Source organism: Anthonomus grandis, chromosome 8 (genome assembly GCF_022605725.1).
Source record: "Anthonomus grandis grandis chromosome 8, icAntGran1.3, whole genome shotgun sequence".
NCBI lineage: Eukaryota > Metazoa > Arthropoda > Insecta > Coleoptera > Curculionidae > Anthonomus > Anthonomus grandis.
The window spans coordinates 15720267-15747518 of record NC_065553.1 but is presented as its reverse complement, the minus strand read 5'-3'; the positions used below and the strand labels follow the sequence as shown (position 1 = coordinate 15747518).

The following is a 27252-nucleotide window of genomic DNA, read 5'->3' as shown; positions in this document are numbered from 1 at the left end:
TTTTAAGTCTTTTTTGAAAAAATTACTAAAATCTATTCACTACAAGTCAAGATAATGGAATTCTTATTTCAGGAGTGCCTGTAAGGAACAAAATAATTTGTCTCTTATTGGCAAGTGAATATCTTGGGATCTAGTGGTCAACATTTAAAAGTTATTGATTTATGTACTACTCTGAAGAGCTTTTAAGTCTTTTTTGAAAAAAATGCTAAAATCCATTCACTACAAGTAAGATAATTGAATTCTAATTCCAGGAATGCGCCTGTAAGGAACAAAATAATTTGTCTCTTATTGGCAAGTGAATATCTTGGTTTCTATTGTAGATTGCAAGTTTACTAATATGATGCTAAACCCACATATTTTTTTTTATTTCCATGCTCATCCTATAAAAATTCAATTATTGAGTAAAAACACCTGTACTAAATAGTTGCTAGACAGAGGCAGCTGACACGCATTCCGTTAAATTAAGATGAAAACATTAACATTGTGGAAAAGTCCAAGCGTTGGTATTATAATAGTGACTTTCAATTAATAGTGAAATTTGTTTCATTAGACCAAAAAGCAATTTATAATTACTGCAAGTCGATGGTGACAATTTCTGAGAAGCTTCAATAGAAACTTTGCACAATATGACAACGTACCTAGGCACTTTGTCTTAGCAGTGTAACAAATTAAAATAATTTGGAAGACGAGTCGATTTTCCACAGTTCATTACACATGTAAAAATTCAATTATTTAATAAAAACACCTGGACTAAATCACTGCTCGACAGAGAGAGCTGTCGAGCAGTGTACGTCGAGCAGAGCATCGTACCATATGTTGCATTAAAGGTATTACATTAAAGGTAGACGGAAATATAGAGCGTTGTAGAAAGCTTGATTTTATATAGTCCAAGTGTTGGTGCTACAATATAGAATATTTGTATGGCAGGTTTTAATTAATATATTATATAAAATATCAAATTCCTTTACATGAAGAATCCAATGGTATTCTCAAAAAAGTTCTTTTCAAAATTATAAACGAAATTCTATTTATAGCCAGAACTAAACCACATTGGCGCCTATAACCCGGTACCGCTCACATTATTTTAAAATTCTTTAACCAATTCCATTTTTATAGTTGCTGCTGTAAAAATCCAAACTCTGTATAACTAGCAAAGCTTTACCATTTCATTTATCATTATGACCATCTATATTATATATTATCATCTAATAAATTACTAATAAAAAGGCCATAAATCGTTGTCACTTCCTGATTTCGTACGCAGATCGATACGGCATCCGAGCAACAAAGACAACGCAATAACCATTTTAACCTTTTATTAAGCGCTAAGATATAAATCAAAGAAAGTCTTGGCATTAATTTTCATCGGTTGCCATTTTAGCTACCGTTACGAACAGAAAAACAAAAACAATACCGACTCAGTCGATAAACGGTTACCGTTCCATGCAAAAAAAAAATGAAAAAAGAACAATGCATAATTATTGCCCTGAAGATCTTATGATACACTTTTTTCTCGATGGTGGCACACTTTTTCAACCGTTTCTTTTATTATTCGGTCTGTTTTCTAAAAAAGGAAAATGCCGACGGCGCTTTTGTAATCAACAATTGTTTTTGTTTCTTTATTCGGTACAAAGCCGTAATCTTATTGGGTGATTTCATTATCTTTTAGTTTGGGCAGTCAATGGATATGATATTCAGGCCGCATAATGACACTTTCCACTCAGATTTGATATCAAAATAACATATTGCAAACACCACAACAAAAGGGGTAAGAATGTTGCGCTTTTTATTAAAAAGAACATGAGGAGTGTGTGGATCATGATCAAGAAATTTAACTAAATACTCTTGTTGAGAAGCTTTAATTGGAGCATGGACGATGAGTCTTTGAATCCAACGATTGCAAGGAAAGATTTACAAATTTCAAGTTAAATGCAAGATAGAATTCAACAAAACTTCCAATCTGATTACATGCTGCCATTTGCTTAGATTCTAGAACCCAACCCATGTAGACACAAGATTGATTTATGAATTAGAATTTACAAGGTTTTAAGTGTGTAGTGCAAAAATGAGGAGTAAAGGTTTAAGAATGAGGTGTAAAGATCTAAGATTGCGAATCGTGTGACTTCTTGGAATATTACAAACGTCCGTTATTAGATTAATTTTCTTTTAATTTATTTGGTCATATAGTATCCAAAAAATACATGCTTTAATAAAATTTAAAAGTTAAAATTTATTTCTCTGCTATGATTGACCCTGATGTTTCTTTTCACTTATATTTGACATTACAGCAAAATATTGAAAAATATCATTGGAATTTATTTAGGAGGAGACGTGTTACATAAGAGACCAAGCAGTTAAATGATGATTGATTTCTATATGCTGAATCATTTAACCACCAAACTAATCCCTATGTACAGTTAATGTAAAACACCCAAATACCATTAGATATTTTCCTTTATATCTTTAATTTTTACATTTCAAGTATAACTTCATTAAAATGGTACCCCTTAGGTCTTTTCCCTCCCTGTATATAAATTGTATTTAATTATTCTGGATTTAGAAATTATTATTTTAAATTAATATTACCTATCTATACAAATAGAGACAAATTTAAAATATTATCAGCATTGCCACTGAGATCATGAAAATCTGATCCCTCGACAAATCCATTGGCCAAATGCAAACTGTGTTATAATTTGGTGGTTAAAAAATTAAAATATAATGCTAAATGAAAAATTCCACCCAAGTTTTTTTTCTAATGGGTTTGGGACCATACACAATCATCAAAAGAAAAAATATCCATTACCTTTTCAATTTGTAATGAATAATCCATCTGTGGGTAGCATTATATATTTATTGTTGAACTCCTGTTACTGGGTCCAAGATCTCACCTGATGAATTAGAAAAAATGAAATCCCTAGATTTCATTTTTTAATCAATCCTAGAAGCATTGTGAGTTTAATAATTTAAAAAAAGAGTTGAATGAGCAAATTAGAAAGACACCGTTAGTAAAGTTAACAACTATTAGAGATGACAAAATATATTCTATGTGAAAAGAAAATAAAAAAGCAAAGTTTCAAAGGGAATTTCAAAAGTACATAAAAGAGACCATTATATCAATCACAATAGGTATCATTTTTCCAATTCTTTATTCCAATAGAAAATGCTATTAAGGTTTCAATTGAACAAACAAGCATTTTCCATATAAACACTATAGCACAGCCTTCAACTCTATTATCCTACGCGATATAAACAAATTACAATGTAATTCATCCTTCGCCCTTCTAAAAATAGGTCGCGCTCAAGACCTCAAAATTAATTTTAAGATCAGACAATCGTTTTATCCTTGTTTCACACCATTGGATTAGATGACAAACGAGCTTCGAAATCGCGTATGATGCTGACGAAGGTTAACGGAAAAGAAGTTTTTTAACCTTTCCCGCCACATAATGTTTAAATGCACATTGCGCATAAAAGTAATTAGCTTTAATGCAGTCTGTTTAAAAATGTATAATATATGTTCTACAGGGTGTTTTGCATATATCTAGGAGCGCCTGAAAGTAAAAATATGTATTCTAGGTTATGCAACCTTTGCTATTTTGTGATATGTGAAGGGAAATCGTGATTTTAAAGGTAACGCATGTATTTATAACAAAAAAACCTAGACGCGGCCTTTAACGAATGTTCAAATCGATATATCCATTAATTGATATCAAGAGTGAGGTAAAATTATCCTAAATGAGTATAAACCAGTTATACAACTATTTCAATATTATCTTGTTTATTGGATTTCCACATCATAAAATACAAATAAGCATTTTTGATAAATATTTTGCGTAGTAACGTTTGAACATAATTTGCTCTGGCTCTCTGGTTAACCGTTTAAACATTATTTAAATTTGAGCAACATAGAATAAATTTTAATAAATTAATTTATTTGAATTACATTTGTTACAAAATATCGAATCTCTAGTAATAAATTCGTTCTGCCATGTTCTCACCAGAACAGTCTAGAGTGTCCACATCAGGTGATCGAGCAAGTTCCACTCTATTTTTAAAAATGATACAATATAGTCTGTGTAACAAGTAGATTATCTAAAAAGTTAATAATAACTAAAAATATATAGTTATATCTTGTGTTTATTTCAAAAACCAATTTATTTTTTAAGACTCAATAAATCAGCACATATGTATTTTTGTTCAGTATCATTGAACTCAACAGCAAGACTGACCTCAGCTAACCTACGCGTCCATGATACTACCTTCTTTATTGTCTTGCTGGGCATAAACTCAATATCAAAAAAACAAATTTTAATTGGAGCAAGTAGTATTTATAGCATTGTCAATATTAAAATGCATATAATGGAATACAGAATTTACTTATTTGACTTTGCCTTGTACAAACTGTTTGGCACGCATACTAATTGATCCTATTAACTAACTTTTCAATTTAAGTTTGTAGCTCTGTATGCTGCTTTTTATCATAAATTACCATAATGGAAATTTGGTTATTAAGTATGTATACCTGGAATATTAGTAAAACGTGTAAATATCGTTCAATACTTTTTTGTTTAATTTTATTTTCGGCGTAACACGTTCATTATTTCGTATGGTTTCAAAACAATCGGTTATTATTCAACAAAGTTTCGTAAGATCGACCTGCATTTCGGGTAGCGAACATTAAAAAACAATCTCCGGTACAAAATAAATTTTAATTTTTTTTAGAATTTCTAATAGCTAGTTGCTGGGCAAGATAAACGTCGCATTTGGGAAATGGAACAATTGCGGAATATAGAAGTATATGTATGCATAATGTAGTGGTGTATTTAATTCTAGAGAGATCTCAGTATTTATTTGTGTTTATAAAGGATATCGGGGAGGCATTCCCCTATCCGCAACCTGGGAAGGCGCCCAATGGGGGACTAGCAACCCCATGGAGAAAATGAAATATCGGTGTCGGACCAAACCTAGTAAACTAGCAGCGTCTAACTCTCATAGGCCGATAAAGACTTGCCAACTCGTTTGATAAGTGTGGTGTTTTAAATGTCAAAATTCTCCTCATCAGATCTATGTTCAGCAATAGACACATGAAGATTCAGTGACGATGATACAGAATATTCCTCATATAGCTCTTCTGATTCTAAATATGCTGTTTGTTACCTGAAGAATAAAATGATCCCTGATTGAAATTTTTTGGTTTTCTCCCAATGTTTTTCTCTAAATCTGTCGCTAGCATGTCCAAAAGCTAATGAACATTTGAGCAACCCAGTGTTAAATTTACTATTAGAAGGATTGTCCTATATATGTATCAGATGCTAACTTTTTAAGCAAAGTGCATTGTTTACCTGAACAAGTTTCTTGGTTTCTTTTCTAGTGATTTGCACTTGATCTTAATATAAAATTAAGAAGGGAACAGCAGGGTACATCCCATGCTTTTTATAATATACAAATTTTACCAGGTAACTTTTTCAGTAGCATGAATATATATAAATTGCTTTGATTTCCTAGTACTGTACCATATACCTTAGATGTGACCAAAGCATAATGAGAGAAGTCTTGAGAAAATGTTAATTTTCGGCTCTCAAAAACATTATATACATAGATATTTAATAAGCCATGAAAACTTCAAGTACTTCCCATAATAATTCTCGATTTGCATTTGTATTGCTAAATAGTCAATCTGTCCAATTTTTGGTAATACTTCAGGATTGAGAACGATTGGTCTAGCATTTCATATAATTTAAGAATAAATCCTGCACGTTACTTTCTGCAGGACCATAAAAATAAAAAAGAAGTGAGTAATTATTATAAATATTTAGTATTTCCAAGTAAAGTAACTGTAAACAAAAAACACAGTAAAAGTAATGGCAACATTTATTGCATACAGAGAAAAACCATTAAATTATGAGTGCAACATGAAAAGTTATGTGTGCTATTATTATAAGTGATTTATACTGCCCATAATATTATTTCAAGTCCGGTAATCAAGCACCTGCCTTTTTATTAAAGAAGGCGTATTTCGGTATTTTAGTCCATGCGGCTTGCATTGAATTGGCCACAAGAGTCCACTGTAAAATAAAATACAGGAACCATACTTCTCTAGACTTTCGCATAACTGATAAATCTTATTATTAAAATAAAAGTTGCAGCAAAAGCACATAATCGGTTACCAAATCTCGATTCCTTTCAAAACCGTACTGGTAATACGCGAGTACGTATATTGCAGGGGACCAGCCGTAGTGACTTATAAAACAAAATTATATAATCAAAAATTTAGCAATTACAACGTTCTTGAAATTTATTACGACTGGGCTGTGTGTCTCGAGTAGTAATTTTTTGCACCTCGTTTAGAACCATGAATTTAGTAGGTTTTGCTTACGAGATTCTTTCACTTATAGTGCTTCTAGTATGGGTACGAGGATACATCCAGAGAGGTATCCTCAGTTGTTACAACACAAATAGTCAAAACTTGCTCAAATCTGTAAAATTTTGTATGTATTTTTGCTCCTTTATTCTCAATCTATAAGCAGAATTGTATAGTTCACTCAATATACCGTTGACTCCTACTACCCTAAATCAATAAGACCATTAAGCCCCATTGTGCTAGATCTAACATTTATAGAGGTAATAAAGGGAACAGGGTCAGCTTGAAAATTATTCTAAATGAAGCAAAGATATCTAAGTAGGTAGATCTTCATCCCTATATGGTTTTATAGCAATAAAGTATTTATCACACCCTTCCCATAATCGTTGAGACTCCATTATTGTTTGGCGTTTAATAATCGTCTCATACTTAACACCCATTTTAAGCAAAATGTTTCTTAAGCTAGAATATGCTACAAGAAATATTTGCTTCGTCTTTAATTAGTCTTTTTCTTAAGGTATCCATAGTAGGTATTGATTGTTCTTCATATATCTGATAAATTTTTCTTCTTAATAGATCCAAATCACTCTTATACAGACATTTCAAAAAGCCCCAGGTTACATGACAATAAAACTTTTATATGCAGAACCTTTTGAGTCATTTATTTTTATTGCTTTATAGTATATTATCCATTCTTGCATCTTGTAAATAGAACACGAATACAATATATTCAAAATACGTGCTGTAGATTTATTTATAAATTGAGAATTTTTTTTTATTTGTATAATTTTAATTTGACTTGTAAGTTAACTCTGCAGTAGAAGATATACAATTTTGGTTATTTCAGGATTAGCTACAAGAAATATTTATTAGATACTCAGTAGAGCTTTGGGGTTTATATAGTAGATATGCAGATATGTACATAATAAGGATATATTTTGGTGGAAAACTTATCTGCTTGATGTAGGATATTCTTTATTGCTTTTTGGTATAACAAGCGCATGCAATGTAATGATTGATGTTTTTGCATGATGTTTACATAGAAAGACTTGAATAAAGACGTTATTTCTTAGAACATTGAATAGACTAGAATAAACATTGGCTGGTTTGGATTGAGTGCAACATCTACACACGGTGCAGAGGGGATATTTTGTTGATAAACATGCTTAGTATTCCATGCTGCCAGTGATTACTTAATTTTAACAGAAGGAAATAAAGTGATATAATAAATTATTACAATTAGCAGAAACTGAGTTGCATTCTTTATGATAAATCAAAAGAAAGAGTGAAACTCGTTTAATAACCAAAACTATTTTGTCCTATATTTACACTAAACACCAATAATTAGAACTTTTAATTTAGATTCTTTAAATCACCAAATTTCTACACACAGCGGCAATGGAAATTATTGTAGATCTTGCCCAGAAATATTCTCGGAATAAAGGTATTTGGCAACTGCGCTCGTTGTTTACTTTTGGCTGGTGCACCTTTCGTACAGTATTAATATTAAAAGGATGTAGAGAGTGGTTCCAGTGCGTTTTGTTTAATTAGTATTGAGACTTAAAACTCTCCTTTTTGCTAAAAAATGATAAAGAAGTCCAAAGTGGGTCACATATATGGGAAAAAAGGAAATTGTTCCTTTCGCAGGTGTCAATGGTATCATCCTACTAGGTTATAATATAAAAGATGGCATATTTCTGAAGTATCTATTGAGTATTGGATACCAAAATATTAATAAAAATTTGTAATTAAGTATATTGTTATAATCTAGGAAATTTATTGCTTATTCGAACCCGAAATGCTGCATTCAAAAGTGAAGTTAGCATCTGGTCGATATCCAGCAACCAAATTGAGAACGCAGCATATGTCGTTTGCCAGCAACATAATATAGTCGGCGCCCATTATTATTTAATCAATATAATGCTTGTATTGCGGGAGCGGACTATAAAGCCGCGTATCCACCTGACAAACGGAACGTTTAGAAACATTTGCAATCGTTTACAAACACGATGTTTATCCGGTGGATACGTCGGTCACTCACATTTGCAAACGTTTGCAGGCGTTTGTCACTGTTTCCCGAAAAGTCGGTAACTTCGAAGGATTTGACTTGTTTGTGGATTTCTGCCTGATTTCAGTGGAGACGCGATATTCTACGTTTGTAGATAAATAGATATTTACATAGCTCGCTAACGCTTTCATGATGGCGGCACATACTTCAGGAATTATTCTAGAAATGAGCTGCTTCGAAACTCTGAAGAGGTACATAAGACTGGCATAGGAATCTCCTGTCGCTAGAAAGCGAAGTGTGATGGCCAGTCTAATTTCGGCAGAGACGCACTCTCGATAGTTCGTGTCAATTTTAGATATTTCTGGAGAAATTCTTGAGAGCAGAAAATCAAAATCTCTTGGCGAAACTCGAGTAAAATTTTCGAATAAGCTACTCCTGTCAGTTTTGATATCAGAAATCAGCTGCATAGAAACTCTAGTTTTTAAAAAATGAGACACCAAAAATCTATGTTTCCTTCTTTTCTTTTTCTATTTGTGCACAAAATACTAATGCAGCACAGGCGGCAAGTTTCTTTCTACTTAACGGGGCCATTTTTACAATTTTTCTATTCTCTGCTTTCCTCAAAATAAAAAAAGACCTGGATACGCGACAAACGCTCTCAAAACTGCTTTGTGAGCAATTGCAAACAACATTGTGCTGATCGGTGGGTACTTCATTTTGCAAGCGTTTATCAATATTCGCAAACGTTTACAAATGTTGCTACAAATGTTAATGCGGGTTAAATAGGCTGCTGGCAAACGACATATGCTACGTTCTAGATTTGGTTGCTGGATATCGATCGGCCGCTACCTTCATAGCTTCACGGATATGAAATATCTAAAAAAACGATACGAAATGGCAACTTTGGATGCGTGCATTGTAAACATACAGGTATTTTATGTTGCCAAGTTACTTTTTTTTCATTAACTTTTTTTGTCTTTTTTTTACTCTGAAAAATTTGTTGATTACTCTCAAAGTATATATTATTAGTAAGCAAATAAACGAAACTTTTAAGTCATTTTTTAACTGTTACAAAATACAGCACATTATACAAACAACAAAAAATATGTAGTGGATTAAGAAAATTATATATTGACTGAAAAATTGAAAAGTCGATTTGACATCATTGTCTGAGAGATGGTGAACTCAAACCACCTCGCCTATGGTTTGCAGCTAGCAGCTAGGCTTATTCTAGACATTCAATGTTCTAAGCGCTATTTATTAATTTATTTAAAATTTCCTTGCAATATTGTTAGATGGTAATAATTTAAATATGTATATTAGATGGTAAGACTTTTTCTTTCTTGAGAAGGTTGTTTAGAGCTAAAATGACAAAATGTTGGTTAAGAATGTTATTTATCCAAAATTAGTCTCTAATGTTGTGTCTCTTGAAACAAAAATTGATGGTATGATGATAATGTGACTATCAAGCATAAACAAAAGTAAAAGGTTTTTTAAGTTAAGTTTTTTTACACTGTTCTGCTATATGATCTATGCAATCAATGCCTTTCTTTTTGCTATTCTATATTGAACTTCTGGACCACTAAGGGATAATGTAAATGATAATGGTTGCAGTTATCAGATTAGGACATTGCTTTCACATGTCATCAGGTTCATTCTATATAATAGTCCATAATTGGGAAGAAAGTTATGCAAACTGGACTGTGTTAACCGACTTATATACATTAGGGATTATTATGTGATGCCTACCACGAGAAACTAGTATGTGTAGAATGAGTTCACTTCAAGACAAGTGAGAAAGAAAGCTCAACTTTTTTTAACTCAATAACAATACAATAGGTTATCTATTGTTATAAACCATGAATCACAATTGAAAACATGCGTTTACCTTTCAATGAGAAGATCCGTGAGGTGTTTCTCAAAGTTACTCAACTGCTCCCTCGGCACCTTTTCACTTTTCTCCAGGAAACAGAGGAAAAACTTGACCGCCGCGCATACTTCTTCCTTCATTATTCGCTAAAAAAAATCTAGTTATTTTTCTCTCGCAAATCACAGTTTTTCAGTCTAGTCTCGGTAATGTTCGGTCGATGTCGGCGAATTCACATCGGCAGCGTTCGGGTGAAGCGGTTCGCCTCGACGCTTCTATTATTCGTTTTTGGTTGGAGGTACGTGGCGCGCCCGTTGTGCGTCGGAAAATTGAAATAAAAAGATAAAAGCCAAGTAATTATCCTGAAAAGAGAAGAATAGCATTAGAGCAGTGTAACTGAAATAAACTGGGGTTATAAAGTTTATGGGCGCCTTGCAAATTATTCAGATTTGTAATGTTTCCTCTTTATATGTTTGTATATTAAATTCAGCTATACCGGATATATCATTTCTTAAGGTTTATGGTTTCTCATTTTATTACACGTTTTATTTTCCCTAAGGGGCACACAAAGAGATCACCCAACCATGAATTTTAAGAAATACCGTAAAATTCCAGTTATAGGACAGTCAAAGAAGCCTTAGTGCAATAGATTTATGGTTTTAGGTTTATTCTTAAGATTAATGTAATTGTACCTTTAATACGTCGACCACCTGTTATTAGGTAGGGCAGGGATTTTACAATTTTTACCTGAAGAAAAGAGCAGGTAAAAGATCATTATATCAAATAAAAGGAATTTAAGCAAAATGCCAAAGCCCAACAATTGGATTTTTGTTTTAGGTTCCTAGGGTTAACCCTATTAGACATTAACCAAATTTACAATACACTTTATTGTGGTATATTTCTACCCGTCTTTTTATAAAATTTTTATTTAATAAAACTAAAATTACATTTAACGCAGGTATACAATATTCTAAATTAAAGATTACTATAAGCTTTTATATTAAATTTTAACTATACCTAAGGACAATTATTATTATAAAATCATTATTGTTGTTCTTTCTATTCGTATAAGTATTCTATTAAAAACAAATAAAAAAATTGTATTTGTTTCCTGTTAAGAACAAAAATCTACGATTGTTGCTTGTTTTCACAAACAAAATTATTTCAAACATATATCAAGTTAAAGTTTCATCTTTCTCCTTGTTTTTGACCCTTAGCTCTAACAAATCATATATCTTATTGCATTTTTGTATATTAACATTAAATTTATCTTTAATTTTGGTACTACTTTATTATTTTTACATTATTTTATTCTATAAAATAAATCATCAACCGGTTTATCACATATTTTGGAATTTCCATTGCCTTCTCTATTATTTTCCCCAGCCTCATACACATTATTGTCATATTGCCTTATATGGCGATTTCCATTTTGTTGGAATTATTCGAATTCTGAATTTTTTCCGTATCACATCCCATTTAACCCTGCGATTTTTAACCTCTGTATCTCATTTTCACAATGCTTGTTCTCATATATTTTCATATGTAAGTTTTTATTAGCCTTATCATATTTTGTTATATTTATTTTATATTAAAATATTAATGGTATTCTTTAGATATATTTTTTTATTATTTCTTTCAAAAATTTTGTTTAATAGTGACTCATATTTAATATCGCGAATTTTCTTAGTCCATAATTAAAAATGATTTTTAATGAATAAAGCCTTTGCCTTATATTCAACATTTATTTTTGTCAATAGGTATTTATATATAGTTGTTTTCTTGCTATCCTATATAACTGACCAGATCATAAAAAATGTCCTATTATTCTGACACTTTTGTCCACACATTGCTGTAGGGTAAAACTTGTGCTGTATGCCACACCTTCCTTATAAGATCTAAATTTTTTGCTAAATCTTTATATGTATGAACTTTTCAATGTTACTTGTAATTATTTGCCAATTTTCTCGCATTGTTTGCTCCATACTGTTAAAAAAATATGGCCCTAACATTTTTAGACTGCTCTTATTCTCAAATACCCTGTCACTTGATCCTATTTTCCACCTACGTAAACTTATTATCGCTGACTTTTTCATGTTTAATAGAGCCTCTCCCATCCCTTATATATTTTTATAATTTCGATTAATTGTTGAATATCTTATTTATTACTTAAACATATAGATATATCATCCACTTATGCTGAAGTTGCATACATTTTATTATTTATCTTTATACCACACTAGAAATGCTTCAATACATAATGCAAAAAGCGTCATCGATAGTGGGCACCCTTGTCTTACTGATAATTCAATTTTAATGTCTTTCGAAGGGAACCTTTTACTCAAATTTAAGACTTTGCTTTGTTTATTTACTATTTCTTCCAGGTATTTATGAGACCCCTATCAAAAGCATTTTTAAAATCCAAATTAGTATTGCTCCGTTACTACTTTTGTGTTCTTCAAAATGTATAATAATGTCTTGATTTAACATTAGATTATTAAATATGCTTCTGCTAGTTCCACCATTTTGTTCAGGTTCTAACATTTTATTAAAAAAGTTGCTAATTTTATTTGCAATGTTTTTTGAGAGCAATTTAAAATCTGTATTTAAAAATTTAATATGCCAACATTTTTCTATTGTTTTGGCATTTTTGTATTTAGGAATTAATATATAATTATTCCTTCTTCCACACTATTATGGTAACGTTAGAGCTGTCTAAAAGTACATTCATTAGTTTCTAGTCCCATTCCTCCTATAATCTTTCTCTATCTAATCTAGGTGTATTTTACTTATTGCAGTTTTTTAGTGTTTCTACCTGGAAATTATATTAGTTTTAATTATATAGGTATAAAACAATTAACAATTTTGACGCCAAAGACTACAAAGCAAGAATTCACTGCTGTACTTTTTTGTGCATACAAAATATCATAGTTGCTGTCAATTTTTGGGGTGGAATTTGGATTTTTGAATTCACAAACCAAGAATACTTCGAACTGAACCATGATACTGAGTTCCACCAAGCAAGTAACAAATGAAATCTGTTATGACAAATTATTTACCTATGAGGAGTACCCAGAGAACTTCTAGAAACTGAGCTAATGATGGAAGGTAAACATTGGGATTTTGTATCCTTGTATGGTAAACTCTTAGAGAAGAAAGAGAAATGCAGACTTTAGTGAATTAAGAGATTTTTTTTTTATTTTCCTTCAATCATCTGAGTACAAGAATTTTAAAGACTTCTGAGAGGAAAGCCCTAAAGATGTGGGGTTGACCATTAACTTCCTGACAGTAGGTTTAAACTCTACTTTGTAATTTCTAAACTTTCAGGTTTATCAAAATGAACTTTAGATTTTAGATAACCTCATAGATAAAAATCCAATAATGTTAAATCTGGCGACCTTGCTGGCCATTCAATAAAAACCCCCTTCCAATCTATGGAAAATGTTGGTAGGGTAATCTCGTACTGTTCGCAAATAGTGTCGGGGGGAACCATCCTGTTGGAACCATATAGAATCTGCCGGTATAAATGGGTTTTCACCATTTGGTTAAAGTGCAATTAAACTAGGTCTGATTTTGAAGCAACTCAAAAAATTTTTCAGAGGTAAATGCGCCCTCAATAAAATAGGAGCCCACAATTCCTGCGCATATAGGTTTAACTTCTTGGGAAATTGTGCGTAACTTCCCATACTCCAGTGTGGATTTTCTGGTGTCCAATAACGAAAATTTTGCCTATTTACAGAACCATTTAAAAAAAAAACTTGCCTCGTCGGAAAAAACAATCTCACTTAATAATTGTGCATTATATTTATTCATCGTTATTTTGCAAAACTCTATTCTGCGGATGTGATCATTTTCGATAAGCTCCTGAATTAAATGAATGTTATAGGGACGCCATTTATTACTATGCAAATATTTAACACATGATTTACTAACCGACTGATCTGCAACAACTTGTCAAATTTATTTATGTGGAGTTTCTTGTAAATCGAGCAAAATATCTAATTGTCTGTTTTCTGGAAGCGTGAGACAATCCAGGTCATATTTGTCTCTAACATGACCAAAATCTCCAAACTCACAACTGCATTTGACACTTACTGACATTTACGTAAAGCAATACATACTGTTTCCATGCGATTAAATAGTGACAAGGTGTCAACAATCAAATATACCTGTTAAAAAACTATGAAAAAACATGTTTGAATATGTTCAAATTACCCAAACAGTTGCAAATTTATTAATAATGTTAGTATTAGGTATAAGACATGGTATACAAAAAATACTTAAAATTCTACTCAGAATTCAAAAATGGAATAAAAAATAGGTGTTTCCATTTAAAAATTGATGGTCGTTGCTTATTTTTGATACACCCTGTATACATGAATTCATCATCAAAAAAATCGCATGCACCCCTGAATTTAAAAGAATTTGTTTCAACTTGCGCGCCCTCACTGTATAACGTGAAAAATACCCATAATATATTTCATTAAGTCCAAATGGTTTTGACTGACAGATGTACCAAATAAAAGCTACAAACTAAGACAGCTGACATTTTTGTGTTCCAATAACCACCAGAGCAATTATTATAATACAGGGCTCTTCATCACCTTTGACCTTCAGCCATGAACTTAATGATACCTGGACTGCTAATGCATATGGCCACAATACCCAAAAATGACCACTGCCTGGTGGCCGCCATTTTTGCTAATTACAAACCCTCATAAAATCTTGAATATCATCATTTTCATGGTATTAGGATTTATAAGATTCAAAATTATCAGAATAATAAAACCAATATTTTAAAGTGCATGCATCTATTCCAAGTTGATTGAAACTTAGTCTCATTTTAGGTGAGGACTACTTTCTTTCATAAATTTTAACGAAATTCTTAAAGAAGTACCAGAAAAATCACAGATCTAACGCAACTATCTTAAATTCTTACCTATATGTAACTTCCTATTTTGTATTTTTGTAAACTTAACCTCTCAAAAACTTTCCCTACAATTGGCACAACTGAAATTTGTCAGAATGACCAACATCGAAAGGACACAATCACGCAAAATGGCGGCCCCCTAGTAGTGGTCATTTACTTTTCATTGAATTAGCAGTCCAGGTATATTTATAAGTTCGTACCTTCAGCTGAGAATTGTGTGATACTGTGATGTACTATATTATAGAATCTTAATAACGGCTTGTCAGGAAGGTTATTACACTGGTAATTTCACATAATATAAAAAAGCGATTCCTGTGGCCCCCTGAAGCTTTTTAATCTTGTGTTGAAAAAAAAACGCAATTCGTAGCGAAACGATATAAGAGAGATTTCACCAGGCAGCCAGCGCCGAAAACACCGAGAAATCGGTCGGTGTGTTAAGTTGACGAGATATCGGAGCGGCTTTCCAAAAAATAATCACTCGCGCCGGTGGTTTGCTCGCATGATCCGTAATAACGTCGGAAATTAAGGTGCACATGCAAGCCCAAAACATCTGCGGATTGGACCCGCATATTATGCGAGCCCTCCTTTTGTTGAACAAAGGGAGTCTGGTAACGTTTGGTTGCCTTTTGCTTCATAATATTTAATTTCAACGGATACAGCCTGTTTAATTTAGTAAGCAAGAACGTATCGGGTTTATGGTGAAACTTTGTGACGAGAAACGACTCCGTAGGTATTTCGAGTTAAATTTAACGAGCCATATTTCCTTGGAGTGTGGTGGTATAAGGGTTCCCCAGTTGAGTGCTTTTTTTCTTATACCTTTTGCTTGCAACAGTATTCTGTCTGACAAGCCAAACCTGTTCAGTAAAGGTTGTCTTTCAGGCAGGTACCTATATGTTTTGAAAAAAGGTACCCAAACCATTTGCCCTTAGGTAAATTATTTAATATTTGAAGACTCTTCTATTGATTAATGGATTCTTATAAAACCAGACAAAAGCCAACCTATCTTTTTGAATAATATTGAAAAGTTAAAAAGCTTTATTTTTATAGACAAGAAGTAAATGAACTCATGAAAACACTCACTAAATTGTTCAATTAAGTCATTTAAGTAGATAATGACACATCTAAACAAGTTGGTCTATTAAAGGGTTGGCATGAAATGCCTTTCCAAATTAGTTCTAGAGTTAAAACTATGAGGTTACAAAATCTTTTAAATTGTAAATCTAAATAAATACAGAAGCAGTACTATTTATTTGAAAGTAGTTACTAAATCATATATATCTAGAGCAAGGTGACAACTTAGATAGGTTCCTCGATGTCATCTCATTTCACAATATTATGAGGATTAGTATTAAGAGCTAGATATACATACATATATACTTGAAAAAATTACTTATTTTTTAAAAAAGCATTAAAATGAACTTTTAAAATGATAAACCTATTACAAAAACCATGAGTGATGTCAGATTAAAATAGATTTAAGAGCATTTTATTACCCTGTAACATTTACAATTAAAATCACAGAAAAGTACCTGTGCATTTTTTTAGGGCAAATATTTCCTGCCCTTCACCTATGCCTCTTGTGTAGGGTACAAATTACCATTATTTCACTATCTAGAAGTTATCTTTAAAACTGTTTCTACTTTATTTATTGATTTACGGCATTAACATTTTACAATAAATAGACTAATTATAGCATATATATATGGTAATAAAACAACAGACAAAGATCACACAACCACTACTAAAGTTTGGAGTACCTAAAATATTAAAATTTATATTAATCAAAATAATTTATATAAAACATATCACATTACAAGCTGCTTTACTGACCTCTTAAAACTAGCCTCTAAAATATTTGAAAAATCTACAGTTTGTTGCATAGTATTTGCATTTCTTAACATTCTGGAAATAGAAATATTTTTGCCATAATTTGTTGAATGATAAGGAATATGAAAAACATTTGGGTGTCAGCTTCTTCTATCAGGTACATTTAGACATATAAGATTTAAAATATCAGAGCAATCAATTGTTCCATTTATAATTTTATGCAAAAAAGTCATCAAGGTTTATTCTTCCCCTTTCCAAAGTGTCAATATTAAGTAATGTTCTTAATTCTCCATAACAACGTTGATTGAATATTTGGGAAGATACGCAACCTTATGGGCTAAAGCGTGACCGCAAATATGCGTGAAAAATAGATGGCGATTCACTCCAGTATGCGCGAAAATAATTTCGTCCGTCGCTTCTCATTAGTAATCGGCCGATCATCCGAGTCGTGTGGGAGAGTTTTTGCACAGGTTCGTGTTTGCCGTATTGCAATTTGGTAGTTGTTAAAAATTTTTCTTGGATATCATAATCACAAATAGATAGATATATGTAAATGTGTTTAGTTTGTGAGACGATGGCTCCTTTAGGCAAAATTAATTAGTGTGCGTATATTAATTAAGACTTTGATTTATAACAACCTAATATGGGAATCTCAAAATCTTATTAGAAAATCTTTAAAAAAATCTAATTATAAACCTCACAGAAAATTATCTATTTTATCTACAAAAATCAATCCGAACTCTTAAAAATACTGTCTCTTCATGTCTATGAGAGCCATTTTCTCTTTTTCTTTTTTTTACTTTAAGAAAATTTTAAATCAATATATTATGTTTATGGTCTTTAGTGTTTTAAGTATTTTCAATAATTGTTTTCATGATGAAATTGATTCATGAAAAAGATAAAAATAAAGCCTAAAAAGCCTTTAAAGTTATTGAAAAACTGGTTATAGTACGAATGGTAGCTTTCCTAATAAAAAAAATAACATATTAAATGAATGTCGAGTAATGTTTTCATTCCTGGAGAGATTATATTTGAGCTTGAAGAAGGTCACTTTGCTGCAGCGGTATTCTGCGACTTCTCTAAAGACTTTGACTGTGTCAACCATGGAAATTGCTCGATAAGCTTTCTAGATATGGGTTTAGGGGAGTTGCTCTAGAATGGTTAAAATTTTGTTTTGTTAGACAGAAAAAAGTTTGTTTGGCCAAATGGCAGTTTGTCTGAACTTTGTGTAGTAAGCAGGGTTCGTTTCTCGGTCCTATTTTATTTCTATTGTATATAAATGACCTAGCGTTTCTCCAGATAAGGGGATTCTTCACTATTTTTGCAGATGACACCACTATCTTATGGGCAGACAATAATAAAAGCACATTAACAAAAACAATTTCTAAAGATTTATTAATGATTAAACAGTGATTTGATGCTAATTTGTTGTCTTTAAACATAGATAAGACTAAATTGTTAAGTTTTTATGTTCAGAGCAGTTCATGATTCACAAGAAAGAATTGGAAGTGAATAATTTTAACAGATTTCTTCGAATTGTTATCGATCATAAACGTAAGTTTTATGGAGATATGTCAGGAGGCAAAAACTGGCTAGACGATGTTATACTGTTAGAGTGGTTTTAAATGAACTGAGATTGATATCTGCAAAAACGGTCTATTTTTTTTTGTCGAAAGTTGGAACTTTCTTTCATACAAAAATACCTACAGTATAGAATAACATTTTGGATTTGCATTAGTAAACGGCTTTTTGACTCGATGTTTGTTTTTAAAAAACGAGCCATTAAATATATGTGTCATAAATCTCCACAGGACATGCAGACCCCTATTTAAAGATAATTTCCTTGTGTTGCTTGTTTATTGTTGAGTCTGCTTGCCTAATATATAAAAAATATAAATTGTATCTTCAAAATAATGGCTCCTTAAAACGTTATATTATCAGAAAAGAATACAATATTCCAATGCCCATCCCGAAAAGTGAACTAAGAATTCTCTTATTTACTTGAGCATAAAAATTTTTAATCATTTTCCAAATGTCATAAAAGTCTCTAGAAGTTCTCCTCGCTTTAAAAAGTTCTTAACGAAACTTCTTAAAAGCAAGTATTTTTATAGCATTAGAATTTTTTTAAGATAGTTAGGAACAGGCCAATCGTATATAATTAGTTTTTCGTAAAGATGTAAAGGTTAGAATTTGTGATGTTAGTCTAAAAAATTTTTAAGTCGTCTTGCTTTGAAATTGAAAATACATTTTGTGTTTATACTAGTATGTTGAACCCACTATTGTGTATTGTTTTTAAATTATGTGTTAGTAATATGTCGATTAATGTGCCTATTTTATATCATAGAAGTACCATGTCAACAAGTAGGTACCATGTATTTATGAATAAAGTATGTTTTGAATTTTTTGAAATTCGAAATTGTATTTAAAAGAGAGAGAGGTATATAATATTTAATAGGGATGATTCCAACTACTCACTAGAAATTACCTCGTTGAAAAAGTAATTCTTGTTGTAAAAGGGTTATTCAAAACTGCAAGTGGCCAACATGGAGTCGACAAGAAGAAAAAAAGTTGATTATGACTCTCTAAAGAAGGATTTAAGAGTTATTAAACGTCGTATTTAAAAGTTAAAGATGTTAAGTTGTAAATGAGAGAAAGCGTTTACAACAATGTATAAATGATTTTATTTTATATTTTCAAATAACGCCAGAAAAAAATAAAAAAACCTTTTGCCAAATTTCACCTTTTTCCTGAATATTAGGAAGTATTTGGAATTTTTCCAATTTTTAGATTGCATTTATTCAATCATTGCATTTATATTGCGCAACTTTCGCCTAATTAAACCATTTATTGCTCATCCTTATTTTGGACATCCTGTATAGCCGCGATGAGACCCTTCATACTGTTAAACAAAATATTTGTTTTTTTTCTTATTAACTTTTTCTAGTTTTAAGAATTAGTAATTAAGTGTTTCCTTGTATTGCAAATTAAAGTGTGGCCTATTTTCGATATTTTATAGTGTTGTTACACCCTTATTCAAAACATTTCAACCCTTATTCAAACATTCATACATTACTTAACCACCACATTTATCTATAACTATCTTTATAGTTATTTATGCGAGATCACAGCTCATTTAAATATCGGCAATAACAAAATAAATAAAAGCGCTGTTATCATCATCGCCCTTGTCTCAAAAAAATAACAAAACGGCCGGGCGGCCAAAGATTCCCGCGTCGTTAAACTGCAAATGGTCAATATAGCGCCGACAAAGAAAAACAAAGTTGATGATGTCTCTTTAAAGACAGAACGTCGTATTTTAAATTTTAAAGGTGTCATCGTATAGGCGAGAAAAAGTGGTCACAATAATTTATTCATTTAATAAATACTTTTGTCATATATTTTGAAATAACGCCAGAAAAAAATAAAATGATTTTGCCAAATTTCAGTTTTTTGCAAAATTTAGGAAGTATTTAGATTTTATTATAAAAGGACACTATATTGCTCAACTTTCCTCTAATTATTCCACCTCTATTGACGTCCTGTATAACCGTGATGCGGGGTCTTTAAACAAAATGTTTTTTTTTTGTTACTAGGTATCTTTTTATAGTTTTAAGTATAGTTGTAACAACTGGTAATTGAGAATTTTCCTGTGTCGCTTAAAACTTAAAATGTGGCCTATTTTCAATTTCTATTAACATCCTCACTCACAACCCCTTACTTTACAGATGTCACTACGCTGCACAATTTTTCAGATATTGAATCACATGACAAAATGGGTTACTTTTTACAAAAAATGATTGATCAAGAAGTTATATTATGATCGGTATTAAGTCTTATGAATTATTTCAATTATTCTTTATAATATTTACGTGAAACCTACTTATATCTTAAAATTTGTTCCACATATTTTTTGTATATTAGTTTTTAGTTAATTAAGTGCAACGGGCTTTTTATTTAAAAACTTGACCCTCTTGAACACAAAATGAAGGAAACAATGTTTGTTGGAATTATAACTTGTATTAAACTTTGTTGGTAATTTTGTAAAAATAGCTTTTTATATATATTTTTGTATTAATTTTTGTCTCAAAAACATATTTTGGTAAGTAATTATTTGTTTATAAAATTTAACTTTTAAGAAATTTCAATATGCTTCCACCCTTAAGTATATCACTTATCACTTGACCACCACATAAATGACACCGTGTTGTATGTTCAAAAAAAATAATAAAAACATAATTGGCAGCATCATCCCATATCTTAAAAAAATATCCAACACGGCCGCGTAACCGGAGATTTCAGCGTCGTTGAAAACCTGACTCAAAGAAGCCAAAAGCCAAGTCCACACAGCTAAAATAAATCGTTCCTAGATATGACGCTTCGCGGCAGCACCACACGGTGCACGAAACTGAACGGCAATCCGATAGTCGACCGGGTACACTTTTTAATACAGGATTGCGTATCTTCCCAAATATTCAATCAACGATAACAATATTCATCTCTATTAAGCCACATTTATAACCAATAAATCTTAGAAACTTGTTTTGGACATGTTCTGTTGCATGAACATGAGTTATATAACTAGGTACTCAAGAATATTCTGAACAAGAGCACAATAGAGTTTTTTTATTGTAAAAACCGAAAAGTCCTTTGCAGATCTAATTAGAAAACCTAGCATCCTAAGAGAGCAAGAAATAATGTTTGACATATACCTTTTAAATGACAGGTTATTATCCAGTGCAATACCAAGCACTTTTATTTCACTAGCAACTTTCAAATGAATTTGATTCATGGAATAATTGAAAAATATTGGTTCTTTTACTTTGGAAAATGATATTTGAGAACATTTGCTTATATTGAGGTCCATATGATTTATTTTACACCATGCATTAAAGTAATTTATGTCTTCTTGAAAAAGCATGATATCATCTGTTGTTGTCATAGGCCTGAAAATCTTTACATCATCCTAAAACACAGGTATTGAAGTGCTTTATATATATTGAGGTAAATCTGACAAAAATAAATTAAATAAGAGAGGTCCACAATCCTTGTGGCATGCCTGATATATCAATTGATTCAGACAGAAAATTACCATATTTAACCCTTTGTGTTCTATTAGAAAGAAAACTAAGCAGCCAATCCACCACCGACCCCCAAGACCTGGGAAAAGACTGGTTCTTTTGGCCTTATGCACAAAATTCCACATTTCTTGCCAGCACAGTAGAAAAATGTATATGCCACTAGCTACAGAGGCAAATAAAAAATGTTTAAATATATGAAATGTGAATGGGAAAGCCAAGGGTGAAAAACATTATTATTTTCTTTTACTCCCTAGGTACTATACTTAACTAATCTAAAACTAAGAGATTAGAAGCTTTACACATAAAGTGTCTAGAAATATCCAAAATGCACAAAAAAGTCAAAGGGTATTAGGTACAGTTTTTGATCAGTCATCTTCTCAAATTTATTAAATATAATATTGTAGTTTGTAAATCTAGATAAATAAATAAGCATTACTATTTATTTGAAAGTAGTTACTAAATCATATATCAAGAGAAAGGTGAAAACTTAGATAGGTTCCTATATGTACAGGATCTTTGTTAATAAAAAGCTTACCTTCAATACTCATATAGATACCATCATAAGACTTTCTTTAAAGACTTTTCATTATAAGATCAACAGAACTATTTTCGAATACTTCAAGCAGGACAATTTTTTTTAACTCCCTAGTAAAATCACACCTTTTGTATGCCTCTCAAGTATGATTCGAATTAGTTCAACAAAGATTTTACAAAATATATATTAGTTTTAAGTTGGATGGTATACCCTAAAAGGGGTTTTAATCAGCAGTTATTGCTTTCAAGGTTTGATGCACTATCTCTTCAGCAATCTGCAGATTGTGGGAGTTTGGTGTTTTTATTTAAAATATGTAACAATCAAATTGATGCTTTAGATCTTCCATCAGCTTTGAATTTTGCTATTCCCTATATCAATACAAGAAGACACAGTGTATTTTATCTTGACACTAATGGCACCAATTTAGCCAAGAAACAGCCCATAATATATAGAGCATGATGACAGAATCGGTTCAATGATGTTCAGCTAAGAATTGATGTTTCGATGAATCATTTCAAATCTGTTATTTCAGATATAATTAGATTGTTAGTTGTTTAAGTATTTAATGGAACACCTACTATTAGTTTTATATTGTACCAGTTAATGACTTGATATTGCTATTTGTTGCATTACAGAATTTATCTGTCAATATTTCAATAATTGTCTTATTATTAGGATCTGTTTCCTGTTGGACAATAAAACTTTGAATTTGAATGTCATCTCATTTCACAATATTAGAAGGATTATTACTAAGCGCTAGATAAACATACATATAAACTTATAAACAAATAATTTATTTTCTAAAAGTGTTAAAATGAACTTTTTACAAATGACAAACCTAAATGCCTATTATAAAAACCAGGAGTAATGTAAGATTAAAGCTGATTAAAGACCATTTTATTACCCTGTCACTTATTTTAATTTCAATAGCAAATAAAACATTGTCTTCTAAGTACTTGAAAAAACACAGTTTTAATATTAAAATTTGTCACTTGCAATTACTTCTGTTAAATTTTGTTTATATTTAAATCAAATCAATACTTTATTAGTTTAACAAATATTTGTCATAAACAAAGCTAGAGTACCTAAAATAATTACTTAATATACATTTAAACATATCAGACATGAAAATAAAAAATAGAATACAAAAATGGAAAAAATGGAACATATATTTTCATAAAGGTACATTAAAAGGAGTCAGTATACCACTCGGCCAATCAATAATCAACATTTTGTTGATTTATGTAAACTCTAAAAAATTAAAAACCATCAGAGATGTGAGATTAAAATTGATTTAAGAATATTTTATTACCCTATCACTTATTTCAATTTCAATAGCAAATAAAACATGTCTTTTAAGTACATACTTGAAAAAAAAAGACATTGTCAATATTTGTAGCTTGCAATAAAAAATTTAAATTCACAAAAAAGTATGAATTTTTAGGTAAAAAATTTCCTGCCATTTATATATGTTAAAATATTCTGTTGTGTGCCAGCACTCTCAGAATTAAATTGGAGTTTGTTAGATATTTCTATTGTTGAATATAAATAAAATAAGGTTTGTGAAATGAAAGGTTTACTAATTAATTTAAGATGATTTAAAAAGATACTAATAGTTTATTGATTTATATAACTGAGGTATAAATATTAATAAATTATAACTTGTTCCTGTTTTTTAGTTGAAATTTATTCATAGGTACAACAGACTTTTACAAAAGAAAACAAAATGTTTATGGCCACTAGCTACAGAAGAAAATAAAAAATGCTTAAACACATGAAATGTGACACCTGACGGAAAGCCAAGGGTGAAAAACTTAATTTCCTTTTTCTTCATAGGTACTATACTTTATAGGCCTAAACCTAAGGGATAAATGAATTTAAATATAAAGGTCAATGCTTAAGATTTTATGAGTATATTTTTGGTGTGAGTTGGGTTGTCATATCAGGTCTACAGTTAAATTATGAAGTTACAAAGAATTTTAGATTGTAGATCTAGATAAATAAATAAGCAATACTACTTATTTAAAAGTATAACTACTAAATCATACATATATCAAAAGAAAGGTGACAGCTTAGATAAACAACTTTAGAAACATTTCTATCAATATGTCATCTCATTTCACAATCTTATGAGGATTAATAGGGGCCCAGATATACACATAAAAACACATATAACAAATAATTTATTTTCAAGTATTAAGATAAACTTTTTAAATAAAAAAAACCTAAATACCTACCACAAAAACCATGAGTGATGTGAGATTAAAATTGATTTCAGAGCATTTTATTACCTTGTCACATATTTAAATTTCAATAGCAAATAAACATGTCTTTCAAGTACATGAAAAAATACATGGTTAATATTTGTCACTTGCAATTAAAAATTTAAATTCCCTGAAAAGTATGAATTTTTTAGATCAAACTTTTTTGCCATTTTGTTATGTAAAAATATCCTGCTGTGTGCCAGCACTCTCAAAATAAGATTGGAGTTTGTTAGATATTTCTATTGTTGAATATACATAAAGTAGAGTTTGTGACATGAAAGGCTTACATTAATTTAACATGGTTTAAAAATCTATTAATAGTTTACTGATTTATATAACAGACACATAAATTTTTTGTAAGTTATACCATGTTCCACTTTTTTAGTTCAAATTTATTCATAGATACAACAGAACTTTGCACCAAAAGTAAAAAGTGTCGAGTTTATAAGACTCACTAAAATCAAACCAACAAAATATTAAAAATTAACAGGTTTGGTTAAATTGAGCATAATAAATGATTATTGACAGAAACCTTTTTTTGTTGAAATAGAAAATTTTCTTGAAACAATGTTAACATGTTCTGCCCTTCTGTAGTAGGCAAATCACCATTATGTCACTGTGTAGAAAGGTATTTGTAAAACCATTATTGTACTTTATGGGAAAAAAACTGGTTCTGTAATGCTTCAATACATAAAATGTGACACCTGAGGGAAAGCCAAGGGTGAAAAACATTATTATTTCTTTTTTCTCCCTAGGTACTACACTCAACTAACCTAAACCTAACAGATAAATGACTTGACACATAAAGTGTCTAGAAATATCCAGAATACTCAAAAAAAAATCAAAGGGTAGTCAATATTAAGAAGTACCTCTTTGAATTGGGTTGGGTACTTATTTGTCTTAGACTCAGATCGGGTCGGGCTTGGCTTCGGATACCTTCAGAGATACAGTTACAATTCTTTTAGGGATAAGCTTGGAAATATCAATATAAATAGTATCTATCAATATATAACACTTATTTTCAATATTAGGCACATTTTTCTTGGTTGGGAGCATTATCTCCTTTTTCTGATAAAAACTAGTTAAATGCCTATTAGTAGAGTGATAATTCAGAAATAGTTTATACTTTAAGTATGCATAATAATTTACAGAGCTGCACAACAGATAATAAAACAGTATTTAACTTAATGCTAAACAAGGGACAATATGTTTACCTAATGCATAATTATGGTATCCTCATATGTAGATAAAACTGGCTGAAATTAGAATGACTTGGATAATTAAGGTCGAAATTTACATTGTGCTCCTTATAATGCCTATTTCTAAATTGTAAACAAAGAACCGTTTTAGGACATGCTGCCTAGCAGGTCTCCCACAGTGATGTTATCATGGTTATTATCACGTTTTTCTAGAAACGCTTCCGATCAAACTTTCGACTAGGCGAAGTTTAACAACTGACCTTATAAAAACCAATTCGGTTAAGTACGCAAAATATAGTTGAATATAAATGAGAAAAAATCAACACGTAGAGAGACAAAGCAATGTCGCAACCGCAATGGAAAGTGTCCCCATATTTTAGTCGATTTCACCGCCGTACGCCCAAAAAATCTGAAAATTTAGGGTTAAATGCTTACCTTAGAGTGCTAGGAATTCGTCGAAATCCTTAAGCATAAAAGAAATGAAGAAAAACTAAAGAAAAGTCAAAAAGAAACACGAGGCACACAACACACTCAAGAAATTTACGATGGCGCACGCACACTGACTAGTCGCAAACTGAAATAAAATCATCTGATGATGAACTGTCATAGCGCAGGCGATCTCGTTCACAGGAACGGCACATGCGCATTGTCATTAGAAGTTTGATAATTTTTAGTAATTACACTAACGACATCTATGGACTTAAACCGCAGGGTTCAGAGAAATTAAAGAGAAAACTATAAAATAGTTTTCGGCTTTCTTTGAATTTAAATTTAACGGACCAATGGATTCTCAAAGTGGTCTAGGTAGTCCACAGAAGTATTCATCTCAGTTGCTTGCAGTTTAATTATTAAAAATATAGAAAACAATGTAAATAATTATTAAATAAATAAATATTCGTTTACTAGAGTATTAATCTCAAGACAATTAAACGCTCGAAAAAAAGAGAAAAATAAAGCGACTGAAGTAACCGTTTCTGCATAGGCTTCTGAAAATACTCGACTCGATGTTGATGAGCCGTAAGTGCTAGACGCGTCCTTCTTGCCGGAACAGCCCTGGGTGGAATCAGGCCTGCCAGCTCAGAGGAGCACTTACCGTGATAATAACGGTAGAATAAACAGAGATCAGCCACCTTTCTCCTGTGCTCCAGACTATCCAGACTCCTTGTCAGTTCTGGTTTGT

At 31.1% G+C, this 27252-nt stretch overlaps 1 protein-coding gene across 1 annotated transcript in view; it reads right to left on the bottom strand.

Moving 5' to 3' along the window:
- LOC126739912 (protein BTG4-like) overlaps positions 1-26671 on the bottom strand; it is an 86504-nt gene extending 59833 nt beyond the window's left edge. The window contains exons 1-2 of the mRNA XM_050445738.1: positions 26508-26671; positions 10261-10601 (exon numbers count right to left, since the gene is read on the bottom strand). Coding sequence (XP_050301695.1) covers positions 10261-10382 — 122 coding nt within the window. The 5' untranslated portion in view covers positions 10383-10601; positions 26508-26671. The remainder of the gene's footprint in view (positions 1-10260; positions 10602-26507) is intronic.
- Positions 26672-27252: the final 581 nt, after the last annotated feature.